General features: G+C 38.5%; 1 protein-coding gene across 5 annotated transcripts in view; it reads right to left on the reverse strand.

The window, feature by feature from the left end:
* Window positions 1-12,915, reverse strand: part of DIP2C (disco interacting protein 2 homolog C) — a 310,889-nt gene that overhangs the window by 43,648 nt on the left and 254,326 nt on the right. For all 5 annotated transcript variants that reach the window (XM_033060294.2, XM_033060283.2, XM_033060311.2 and 2 more), the window contains 5 exons: window positions 11,177-11,300; window positions 9,646-9,767; window positions 6,854-6,965; window positions 6,656-6,765; window positions 2,928-3,058 (listed from right to left, as the gene is read on the reverse strand). In XM_033060294.2, the coding sequence (XP_032916185.1) occupies window positions 2,928-3,058; window positions 6,656-6,765; window positions 6,854-6,965; window positions 9,646-9,767; window positions 11,177-11,300 (599 nt within the window). The remainder of the gene's footprint in view (window positions 1-2,927; window positions 3,059-6,655; window positions 6,766-6,853; window positions 6,966-9,645; window positions 9,768-11,176; window positions 11,301-12,915) is intronic.

Raw genomic sequence — 12,915 nt, forward strand, 5'->3', positions numbered from 1 at the left:
TTTCTGAACAATGGGATTTAGAATCCTTTTTTTTTTTTACATTTGAGGAATTTTTTTTCCTTTTAAAGAATGTAATACATTTTAAAATGTAATGCAATGTGAGTCAGAATACTAGGATCACCTTCTCAGAATGGATAAATAAGATTATTAAAGACAAAAACACAAGATAATATATTCTTTTATTGAATTGTGAGTAAGAACTCATTAAAATTAGGAAGTTAGGGGTTTGTGAACTCACATAGGGCTGATGTCTGCTGCCACACCCAGGACTTGCTGTCCAATGACAAAGGTTCCAAGGAAACCCTGCTGGAGCATGCAGCCAGCTTAGAGGGAACAGTTTCTTTTAATGTATTGCTCTGCTTTGCAAGGTTTCTTTTCTTTATTATTTTATAACCCTTAGGCCATAAAATAATAAATTTTTAAAAAATAAAAAACTTTGCAAAACTATGCAATATATTCCAAACTTACCAAAGGGCTGGCTCCATGCTCCAGCAGCTTTCCTAAGTAGCTTTGACCTCACAGAATGGGGCATTCTGGGGCACCGCAGTGGAGCAGGCCAGCACAACATCTAAGCACCTACAATGGGGATAAAAGGTTAGTTTTTCTTTCAATTCCTAAGTCAATGCCTCCTTTGGTCTAGTTAATAAATGAATTTAAATGTACTTTTAACTGCACCCAGCACAGGAGGTTGCTCTTTCTTCCTGCTGGGCTCCTAAAACAAAGAGTTCCTATTTAGTTCTCAAAAGCCCCTAACTTATAAAAAATTTAAGATCGAGCTTCATTTCCATGTGCCATTAGAAATATTAATTCAGTAAATGGAAGTGGTGACAGACAATCCTAAGTTTAGAGTAGAATTTTCTGAGTTAGAAGTCTGGGTTGAAATGTTGGGTAGGATCCAGTTATGCTGAACCTCAAAGGGTAAAATGCAAAGTCACAAAATTTTAAGTTAGGAGGAATAAGAGCCTTATAAACTCCAGGATGTATTTTTCCTATCACATCAAATAATACTCATTTCTAAAATAGTAATGAAATGGAAATTAGATTTGTAAGTGGAATTAATTAGCCTGTATCTGATGCCAGCTCTCTCCAAATGACAATCACAATTCTAGCAGCCTGAAGTTTTTCTGATTTAATAGGAACAGGGGATCAGTGGCAAAGAAAAGATTGATGAGAATGTTCATAAGGCTAGAGTGTTGCTGGCCTGATCTCAGTTCCTTCAACTCCCTTGTTTCCTTTCTCTTCTTTGAAAATGGTATATAAAATTTTCTATTCCTTCTGTAAGCTACAAATGAGCACAGACTCTGATTGCTTTCTCCCAGAGGTTTGCTGCCTTAATTCACTTGCCAGTCATAAACAATCTTCTTCTTCTGAAAGGCTGAATACTATCAGCCCTGGGAAGGACCTAAGGGCAGCAAATGGGGTATTTGTTGGAAAAATGGTTCTGGAAGAAAAAAAAAATTGCATTCAGGAGAGTCTTGGGCACCACAAATTACTTGGGTTTTGGACAGGTCAACATTTATCTGTGTTTTATGGCTCTATCATTATGTTGCATAGAAGTTACTCCTGGATGCTCTGTGTTCCAGCACTATCCTATACAACAATACATTCCTTAGCTGAACTCTCCTGTGGTGCTGTACAGACCTGGCCTAACAGTGCTGACATCAGCATGTGCTAAAGACACTCAAGTCTTTATCAGAAACAGTCAACTGACTTTTAGAAAAGCAACATTTAAAAATTTAAACCTAAACCAGAACAATTTAATTAAATTCTCTATATTTCTGAAGGTTTTTCTCTTTTTTTAGCCTCAATTGTTTTATGTTGGGTAAATAAAACACTGAAAACCCAGAAGTTTTTCAAAGCAAAGGCAACTCTAACCCCTGTGTAAAATCCAGTACAGTATTAGGCAAGTATAGTTTAAATCAAGAGAAACTGATCAAGAATGAATAACAAATACTGTTAATCTTTAACCAATTTAATAAATAATATCAAATATTTTAAAAGGGCAATAAACCATGCCAATAGCCTACTTTTAAATAAAAAATAATTGCTGAAAAGAAATAGTTGCAGTTGTTATCAAATGATATTGCCTTCAGGTATTTAGTAAATTGCTACAAAGTTTATCCAAAGTATTTTCAATGTCATGTATTATCTTCATTTTAGTAACTAAAAATAGCAGTACTGCTAACACCAAAGAACTTTCTGCAGACAGAGCAAAGATGTCACACTACTGTGACTCTGAAATGCCTTCATCAAAATGGGCTCCATTAACACTCCCACAGTTCTTTTCCTTTGCCAGTGCATCAACCCAGCTAACTTAAAAAAAAAATCAATAGACCTGCTTTCAGTGCTGAGCTGTAACTTCCCTGGAGTATGGAGATTGACAGAAATGTTATATTTCTAAATTTATTAACCAAAAAAGCTGATTCACCTTTCACCAGAAATGTTTTTTTTCTTCTAACTTTGCTACTGCCATAAAGCACCTGCAAGAAAACACACTTCCTTGTCTCTGCAAAAACCACATCCTGAAAGTCTCACAAATGAGAGTCCCCTGAATCCACTCCTGTTTTCAGCTTAGAGAATGAAAAAGTGGAAACCACTTCCTTAAGGTAATATTGGTAAAGCACTGCTTTCATCAAATAAAACAAGCCAGACTCTGCAGAGACAGCAGTAAAGCAGCAGGAGGTCAATGAGTGGCTGTGCTGATGCTCTGTTCTTCCAAATCTAAACACCCAAGGCCATGCCCTGCTCAAACAAACCACATCCTCCACACAGCAGCTTCCACACAGCTTCCAGCAATTCCAACTGCCTGTGGCACTCCCAGAGGCACTGGCTGTTCCTCCCATCCTTTCATCACTCACACCATCCATTCTGTTGTGCCACAGTACAATGGAAACCGTGTTTCAGAAAAGGCTGAGGAGAAGCCTCACCTGCAGAGGCACCAGAGGACAAACCCAAGTCCACAGTAGGGGTCCAAGCAGATCGCGACTTCCCGGGAGGGATAAAGCTCACACTGCAGCTTAATAGAACGACAAAAGGCACTAGTGGCTGCATGAGACATCTGAAAGACAACAGCAAAGCAGTTAAAATGATCAACTGTGTCATTGGAAGGCTCACTCCCAGACTGCTCCAAGTGCTTACATCAATTACAGAATAAAAACACTAAATAAATACTGACTTTATGCTCAATGTAATTGACTTTAGGCACACAGGTAATTTATATCTTAGAAAACATAATTCTCCTTCAAGAGGGCATCCAAATAATTGTGAAAGGGGAGAGGAGACAGAATGAATGGTAAGTTTGAAGTGATTTAGGAAGAAAGCTGCAAGTGGCTTAAAGATGTGCTCCAAGCTGTATGCTATACTGATAACATGCTACACTTTCTGGAAGAATAAAGGAATGAATGCCTGAATAAGACACTTTCTTTATCATCAGTAACATATTTTAAAGTATGTATTTCTTAACAAAATAAATTTAAAATGCCAGCACTTTTAAAAAATTGAAAGGGACTTTGCCAGCAAAGCTGTACTAAAGAGCTAATAATTTAGCAATAAAAATCCCCAATAAACTTAGCAAAGTTTCCGTAATTAAATATCTGTAAAATATCTTCATGTTATCCAGCTCCTGGTTGAGAAACAGGCTTTAAAAATCTTGGTAAGGAAGCTTTCAAAGATAATACAGAAGTAGAAATAAAAAGCCTGATCCAAAGTAAATTAGTCTGATTTCTTTCCTAATTTAGGATGCTTTCCACACTCATTCATCCTGACTTACAAGTTCTAATGGCAATGGAAACAAGAAAATATATTTTAATGTTTGTCCTCTCTATTAGCAACAAGAAAGACACCAGTGTTAGAAATACAGTCTGGATAGGAGTTAACTTACCAAACCTTTGATCTCTGCCACACAGGGAGCTAGTTGCTTTAGATACTGCTCACTGAGAGTCAGTGGAGGAAAACGGGCACTTGGAAGGTAAAATTTATTTGATCTTAAAGTAAACAGGGGAATGAAGCTCCAGAAGTGACTTTTTCTCCATTCCAATGACAGTTATAACTGAGGTTGGATGTGCTCAAAGTGATGCAAAAGGACCAGCTCTAAATGGATGTCTGTGTGGTGATCACCTTCAGTCTGCAGATTAATTCTACTCCAGCTGAATCAATAGGATTAAACTGAACTCTACTGACATAGAACTACTGTTATTCTGTGAATTTTTACACCATACTGCATGCAAGCTATTGAAAATGTTGAGAGTAAATTCAAGTGGAATTTACAATTTTCAAAGTGACTACAAACATTTATCAACTTTTCAAGAGCCACAGGAGTAATTTAGCCATTTCTTTTAATTTAGTACCACTGCATTATGAATATAAGCCTTGTAGCCTCTTTTGATCATTTTATAATTAATTAATCACTAGTGATGATGTAGTAGATGGTAACTGTTTACATAAACCTGCTGAGTCAGTGACCTGCAGGCTCTGTGACCCAGATATTAGAAGCTAATCAAGAATTCCTTGATAGATTTATCTGTATTTCCCTCTAGCCACACTAAGAAAGGCTCATCGACTTGTCCTGCCTTTGACTACCTTTGAAGTTTCCTAAATACTTGCTTTGCATAGTTAGTAGTCATTTCTGCAAGTCTGATAAAGTGTAATCCAGGCCTGATTTAATACAGATGACTGCATCTGAAACAGTCATTTGAGGCTTTCTCTAGAGGAAATGAAGACTTATGTGACATTCATTCCTTTAAAAAATAGATGTTTTAGGTAAGTCAGATAAATTATACTCTAAAAGTCCCTGCTTTTCTCTGTTGGTTACTGAGGAGCCCAATGACTGCTCCACTATCTGGAGGCACTGTAGCTGTTCAAAGTTAGATGCAATGAATGTGGCAGGAGTGTCCAATATGTGACCATCAGCCAAGTCAACCATTTAAACATCAGTCAACCTCAAGCTGGTCACTTCAACAGCTCTGTGCTTTCATCCTTCATCCAAAAACTGGGAAAATTATGTTTTATTTGCTTATAAATTATGCTGACAGTTTCTGCAAATAGATGGATTACACTATAGAGTATGAGGAATTCAGTATAGGCTCAGAGTGTGATACATCAACAGAAATTGCTAAAGTAATCATACTCCTTGCATATGCAACAAATAGGAGTAAGGAAGAAACAGGTAAGAATAACAGAGTGATTTTACTGTGTCTTGGTGAAACCAGAGAGGGATACATAAGTTCGGTAAAACTGATTTGATGAATTGGGGCTAGAGGGTTGGAGAAAATGGCAGAATAGATTTCAAGAGCTCAAGATGCCTGATCTTAGCAGACAAATCTATCAAAGAATTTTTGCAGCTTACTCTAGCACTGTACTGGGTGAACACACCAGAGAAATCACCAGGTCCCTTACTTCAAGAAGAAGAGAATATTGAAAACCAATGGCCAGTAGCTGAGTTGCAATAAGAAGGGAGCAATGAATGGGCACTGGAATAAGCAGGAAAAGGATGACAGTCTCATTTCCTTTACAAAACAGAAATAACAGATGCCTAAGCTGAAAAATGCTTCAGACAGACAAACCAGTTGTCTATGCACAAGAGCAATGGAATTACATTTTTAGTGGGAGGAGGAGGAGAGGGCCTTAACCCACCACACACAGTGCTGTAGCAAATACAGAACTAATTTAATGTCAGTGGATTCAAACAATATCTGCAAGGGAAGAAGATTATAAACCGCAGCTGATTATAAGCCTCACGTCCAGATGTTGGTAACTGTCTTGGGTTACAATACAGAGTGTGATAAAAGGTATTTATTCTATCATCATCTGTTGAGGGTGGGGGCAGTGATCCTTTTCTCTGCGGGAGATATTCTGCTAATGGGCCATCCATTGAAACCAGGCAGGGCAGTGTTCTTTATCTTTTCACAACTCATCCTTCCTCCAGCCAGTCATTTTCTGCTAATGGCCATTGAGTCCCACTGTGTGACTGATAAAATTACTTCATCCCATTGGAAGTTGCTCCAGCCAGGAGGAAGAGCCCAACATTTCTTACCAAAATAAAACCAGAGGTTTTGGGACACTAAGGGAGCCCCTTTCTCCACTGGACTCCAGAGGAAAACCGGATTTCTCCACATCACCGCTGGACCTCCAGAGGGAAACTGCACCTTCTGCAGGAGCACTGCTTCAACTGAACCACATCTGTCACTGCAGGAGGATGCAGCCACCATTTAATGGGACTGCTACCAACACCCTGCCTGACAGGGTGTCAGATTGTACTCTGACTTTGTCAGGGTTTGGGGTTTGTTTCTTTGTAGTACTGTATTTCTATTTTAATTTCCCTAGTAAAGAACTGTTATTCCTAATTCCCATATCTGCCTGAAAGCCAGGGGTTTCCATTTTCCATTTCAAAGAGAGACTCCTGCCTTTCTAAGCAGACATCTGTCCTCCAAACTAAAACAGCAACTTTTCGTTATTTGTCCATATATAAGCCGCACCTGATTATAAGCCGCACTTCGGGTTCGGACCAAAATTTTAGTTAAAATGGTGCGGCTTATAATCTTGAAATTACTGTACTTCAATTCCTGCTTCCAAAAATCACAAGGAATCATAAACTAGGAGCAACCACCTGCTAGCCAGTCAGGACAGCAAGAAGGGCAGCTTTAACAAGAGTCCCTACCTTTACCCCTGCCAGCATGCCAGTGGTGGAGACACTGAAGTCAAGATAAGCAAGTGTTTCAGGGTTAGAAGGTTTGTAGATCTGTGCAGGCCGCTTCTTTGGCAAATCGTCTGGTGGAGACAGAGACAGAAAATGTGTGTATGTCACTGACAGGCACAGTGACCAAAGAGGCAGAGGTGCCCTGACCCCAGCACTCACCTGTGTCTAGGACTGGAGGCCATGTCCTGATATCCACTGCTGCCGCCGCCTCTCGCGACCGGAGCAATTTACATATTAATTGCGTAGTCATTAAGCAGGCAGAGCGGCTCACCTGTAAATTCAAGAAATAAATAAAACCACCACGCGATACTAATCAACTCTCCCATGAAAATGGACAAGACCATGACTTATTTTCTGGCAGAACAGGACACAGGTATATCAGCTTCATGTTTTCTGATTGGTAGGTGGGAAGATGCTCAAAAAATGCACTCACAAAGAAGACAAAGTCATGTGAGTTTTACAACTATTTTGAGAACAGCATTGTAATGAAGTTAAAGACACTTTAATAGTGAGAATGTGACCTTTCCAACACACGGTATCAGGCTCTCACCCCTAAGTGACAGTAAAGAAGACTGTGTCCAAAAGATTTCCTAAATGACAATAATGTATTTTGGTTCACAAACAAATTTTCAGATAAACTAAAACCTAGTCGGACATTTTATATGAATAATTTTACTATTGTAAGTCAATTTTATATTAGCCATATATTTTCAATTTCTGTGCTATTGATAAACCACTCTGAGCTCTCTAATACTGGCAAAAGCAGCTCTAGAACAGAAATTTTGCACTAAGAAATGAAACGGTGAGCTTACAGCAAATACCATTTGCACCAAACTTTAGATGATACATGCTGAATTCTCCTTTTAGATTTGCTGTTTTTAAAAGTTCATAGGTATCAACTACAAGAATACTTCTTTCTTAATAAGAATACTTCTTATTCTTATAATAAACATTAATATGCTTAAGGAATTCAGGTAAACATGCATATGAACACTGAAATCACTGAAGATAAAATACAGGAAAAACTGAAAAGGCAACATTTTACTTCTTTCCCCCAAACTTTGAAAATCTGTGAAAACACTGCTAAGAATATTTTTTTCTTTAAGGAAAATGAAACATTTCATTGCTCACTATATTTCCTGTGTTTGAACTAATAAAATCAGTAATCATATGGACACTATATTTTATCTCTGAGCAGAAGAGAACAGCTTCTATTGACAATGATCTTATGGAATTCATCTTTTTAGAACACCAGAAATTTGGACATTTTGAAATTTGGAGCAAATATCACTCTAATCTCTTGACACTCTAATCCCATGACTGCCCTGTATAGACTGCTTAAATGCTTCAAGCTAAAAGTGAATACAAAGCCACTGCAGCACCTCTTAATCCATTTTCATTGTGATGGCAAGGCAAATTAATTCTTACATCACTAATTTTAATCCATGAAAATCTTGATTTGGGACATTAAACCATAAACAAAAGGAATTTCAAGATTTCGTAGTTCCCAGTCCCTTGAGGAATTACATAATCTGGATGATCAGAAGTTTCTTTAAAATACAGAGTATCCATGCCTGGAGAATTCCACATTAGAGGTAAACATAGAGGGATGGTGAGAAGGAGACAGAACACAACTTAGCTACAGGTTAGCAACTGTTCAAGATGGGGTTCAATTCAGTTCTATTTTACAACTACCAGCTCATCACAAAAACACAATTATGCAGGGCAAATTTTACTCAGAAGTCATTCTTACTGACTTCAAAAGGTGCTGTGCAGGCATACATGCTACAGCAGGCGTTGATCCCACCACATCAGAAAATTTGTGTGACTGCATTGGCAATGAAAGAACAGCTGCAATATTTTAATTTCTATAAGGCCATTAATCTCAAAATTGAGAGGAATTCTTGTGTAAAACGGAGCTGAGAGGTTTATAAGTCAAACTGGCATTAATATGGCTAATAAATGTCAACACTTTATCTAAAGTTAGTCTATTGAAGGGACAATGAACACAAGTCAGCTTAGACCTGTCAGTTTTTTATCATGAAATCAAACATCTAGTTTAGCTATTAAACATCAAAAGAAAAAGAAAAAAAAAAATTTACATCACTTATGTATGTTCAAATTTGATTTTTAAAAATAGCAATTATGAAAATATTAAATAACGAGAATCCTGAAAATAATAGGACAATTTCTCATAGCTCTTCTGATACTTTGTGGCTGCTGACGCCATAAGGAAAGCTAAAATTTAAAACTATCTCTCCTACTTATTAATTGAAAATATCAAAATTAATTGGCAATGGTAAAAACACATTTGATTAAACTTGTTTCTTCAGAACTCCAATCAATAAATTAGAAACTGCCAGATGTAAAGGGCTATCTAATTTCAACTATTTTTATTTCCCTCAGTAACAAGCACATCGCAGTTATTTATGTGCAACAAAGGTTAAGCATTGTAAGATAAAGCTAAAACACCAAAAGAAAGAGCTGAATGAAAAAGTCTGAGTAACACTTCCCTGGATAAAACAAAAGACCAACCAACATCTTTACAATAAAACTTTGAAACTGTTTTAAATGCAGAACAATTGGATATTCAGAGGTGAGCATGCCATTGGGTGAGGATAAACTTCCCACTGAGGTTGTTCTCAACAGTCAGTGTGGCTCTGCCTGTGAGGAATCCTACCCCTCTTGGCATATAGCTGAATAGAAAGGACCACCTTTAAATATATTACTTTAAATACAAATATCACATAACTGGGGCAAAATGTGACAGCTCAAGTGAGCAGGTTGTATGTTGCCAAGCAGTGTTGGTTTTTGCCACACACAGAAGTCCTGAATCCTGGGAAAGGAACACAACTCTTGAACCCAACCACCCCTCACTCAAGTTACTGCTCCTAAAGACACAAATCCACCACCCATGTCATCTACTCCTGCAGTCTGAGGTGCCTGCTCACCTCCACGATCATCTTCACTGTGGGTAACGTGGTGGCAATGTTCTGGGGATGCGGAGGTCGCACCGTTATTGGCACACAGCCCGCGTACAGGCATCCGTAAAACGCCGCAATCAGGTCTATCCCTGCACGGAGAACAAAGCAGAAAGCCTCCCCTGAAAATCAAATCGTTTAATCACAGACTCCTGTGTCAGCATAAATATTACTTGGAACTGAACCCAGAAGGTTAAATGAGTGACTAAGCCCTTTAACAGACTTCTTTTTCAGCCCCTTGTCAGTATTTGTTCAGCTTCACTGAGTCCTCTCAACCGCACCATTATGAGCATGAAAAACCACAGGCAACACACAAAACTGCAGCCAAATATCAACATTTAGGAGAACTCCAGTTTGTTGTTCAGAAGGTTATCTGTTAAAAGGACTGATTTCTACAGATTAATTATCTTTCTAAAGGTATATTTACAGACTGTACAAGAAGAGGGATGTCCCAGCAAAAGGAGGAGGTATGATGATGCTTTGTCTTACCAGCTGCAGAAAGAACATATGGAGGTTCCATAAAACACTGTCTTTCTCTTGCCATTTTTAACCTCACATAAACAGCCTTGACTTACCTACCTGATATTTTACAGTAAATAAGGGAGGAATGATTTTGAAATCCTGCTTCTAACATAAAATTAGATGCTGTGCCATATAAATATTGACTGGAGGTGATGGACAATGGACAGCACCCTTCAGGTTACCTAAGGAGGCTGAACAGCCAAAAGTACAAATCTTTTGTGGAAAAGGTTTTCCCATATTAACCATTACAAAGCTGCTCCTGTAACTACAAAGTCATAACCAGTGTCTAGCAGTCCTTACAAACCAAACATCACATTACAGACTTTAAGGTTTATTTCACCAACACACAAGAAACATTAAAGATAAAAGAGTACACTAGATCAGAAATAATGTCAAGCACATGTCAAATGTATTAACTGGTAACACTAACTCAAAAGCCCTGATGCCAAAGGATGAAAATCCAAACCAAGAGAGCTATCTAAATTAAGAATCTCTAGAGAAATTTGTAATGACAATTTTGTTTTTCTTAGTAATTTGCTGCTTATCAATCAAATTTCTATTCTAATAAACCCCATGTATTACTTCCTGATTATTGTCACTTTACCCACATGAAATGCAGCACTTCCAAAAGGGAATTGAACAGGTGAATCTAGGAACACTTAGCAGATGGAACTGCATGCTCATGAAATAGTCTGTATCCAGCAAATTTTAATAAAAGCAGTAACTAAATTTGACTGCTTGTAAGAGACGGGTTTTAAAAACACAGGTTAGTCTTCATCTGAACCCAAAGAAATAAAATCTGTGTGTATGCGTAAAGACAGATTCTTTTAAATACATTTGACTAAATTCAAAGGAATGTGCATAAGCAAACATCTTGTGTTCTGACAACTGACATGGTGTACATGGTAATGCCCCTGATGCAGCACCATTCAGAAGGATCTTCCAGGAGTCCCAAGGTACTATTGCAGCCATTCTTTACCTGGTGGGTAAACCAAAGCCACATGGTCTCCATCCTGTAAATGTCCCCTCTCCATCAGCATGACAGCTATCTTCTCAGCTCGTTTATGCAGCTGGACACATGTCAGCGAGTTGGCTATTGTTCCCTGCAAGGGAAGAAAGAGAAATGTCACAGGAGATAACGTGATATGCTGAAACTCTATTTTCCTCTCCCCCTTAAAAGTTGTGGGATGAGGGGCAGCCACAGTATGCCATGCAACTTAAAATATGAAACATTCAGCCTTAGGCCAAACTGTAGCTGGTAGAAAAAAGAAGTTTTTAAAGTATAGGAATGTTCTCTGTTCCTTTCTCTGCGCCTTTTGCTCTCAACAGTGTTTCTGCCCCCACCAAGGCAGTACAGCAGTGTGCTAATACCCTGCCCATGTAACCTGTACTTCCTTTGCTACACAGGCAGCACTCCTGCTGCAGACAGGGAAGTGCCTTTATGGTCTCTCCAGCAAACTGGAGCATCTGTGGAGAGCAATTCTAAAAATTGCATTTTGCTGTCTGCACGCTGAAGTGGAGCCAAACGGCCCAGCAGAAATACTTTAAAGACAAAAGACACAAGAGAAAACAATACTTTGTGATGGGAAAAAGAATTATTCTGGAACAGAAGATAAGCACTTATATTGCATATAAATGAAAGAGAGAAGAAAGGCATTTGTTAAATTTGAATAACTCTGGTCAGCATGAGCTTGGCATTTTTGAAGCATTTCAAATAGTGCAAACCCAAAATTATCAAACAGTCACAGTGCTTTAAATTGAATGAGTGTTACAGTTCTTGCACTTCCTAAATATATATGTGTGTGCACATATGCACACACACAAGTACACTTTTAGAAAAATATATTAATCTGTATCACAAAATTCACTACCACTGCAGGCAGACACCTCAGAAGTCTAAAAATGAATGTATAGGACAGACTGGTTGCACCTAGAGCTGGTCAGGCCAGGTCTGGGCTGGGGAAAAGGGACAGGGCAGTATGGGAAGGGCTGCATCTTGGCTTGTGTACTTGTTCTGTGGAAAAAGAGGAATTCAGTCACCACTACAGTTGTGACACACCTGGCACCTAGCACAAGCACTAAGTTCACTTTAAGAAAAAGTGTTTCTGAAAAAATAAACACATACACATAAACACATACTAAAATAGAACAGTGCATCAAAAATGCAATGTAATACAATAAAAGAAATTGCACCACTATCCTCATTAAGAGAGAAATTAAAAAGGTCTACTGTTTTTAAAAAATGTTCTTCACACTCTATTTTAACATGGCAAGGAATAAGCAGCATTTGTTCTGATGCTGGTTTCTAAACACCCCCACCCCACACACCACTGCAGTTTTTACTGATCAGGCTTCAGAGAGGAGAGAGCAGTTTGCCAAAGGGAAGCACTGCAAGCAGTGCCATGCTACCAGGATCACCTGGCATTCACAGACTTCATTACAAACTGTCAGCAAAGAGCACAACCCAACTGGAAATAAAATGGACAAAGTGAGGGCTCAGCACTCCTCTTCACCATCCTCAGTAATTGCACTTATTGAATTGCACTTCAGACACTTTTAATCACTCCTCTGAACAATGTGGAGACATTTCACTCAGAAAGCTTCCTCTAAGGACATATGCAACTCTGTGGATGCTGGACCAGAGATGACTTCCACCTGTCCAGCCCTGAGCATGCCAAAGCAACATTAGGTCTGGCTGCCCTGCCACTGCAGACCTGT

This window comes from Catharus ustulatus, chromosome 1 (assembly GCF_009819885.2).
Source record: "Catharus ustulatus isolate bCatUst1 chromosome 1, bCatUst1.pri.v2, whole genome shotgun sequence".
NCBI classification, from domain to species: Eukaryota; Metazoa; Chordata; class Aves; order Passeriformes; family Turdidae; genus Catharus; species Catharus ustulatus.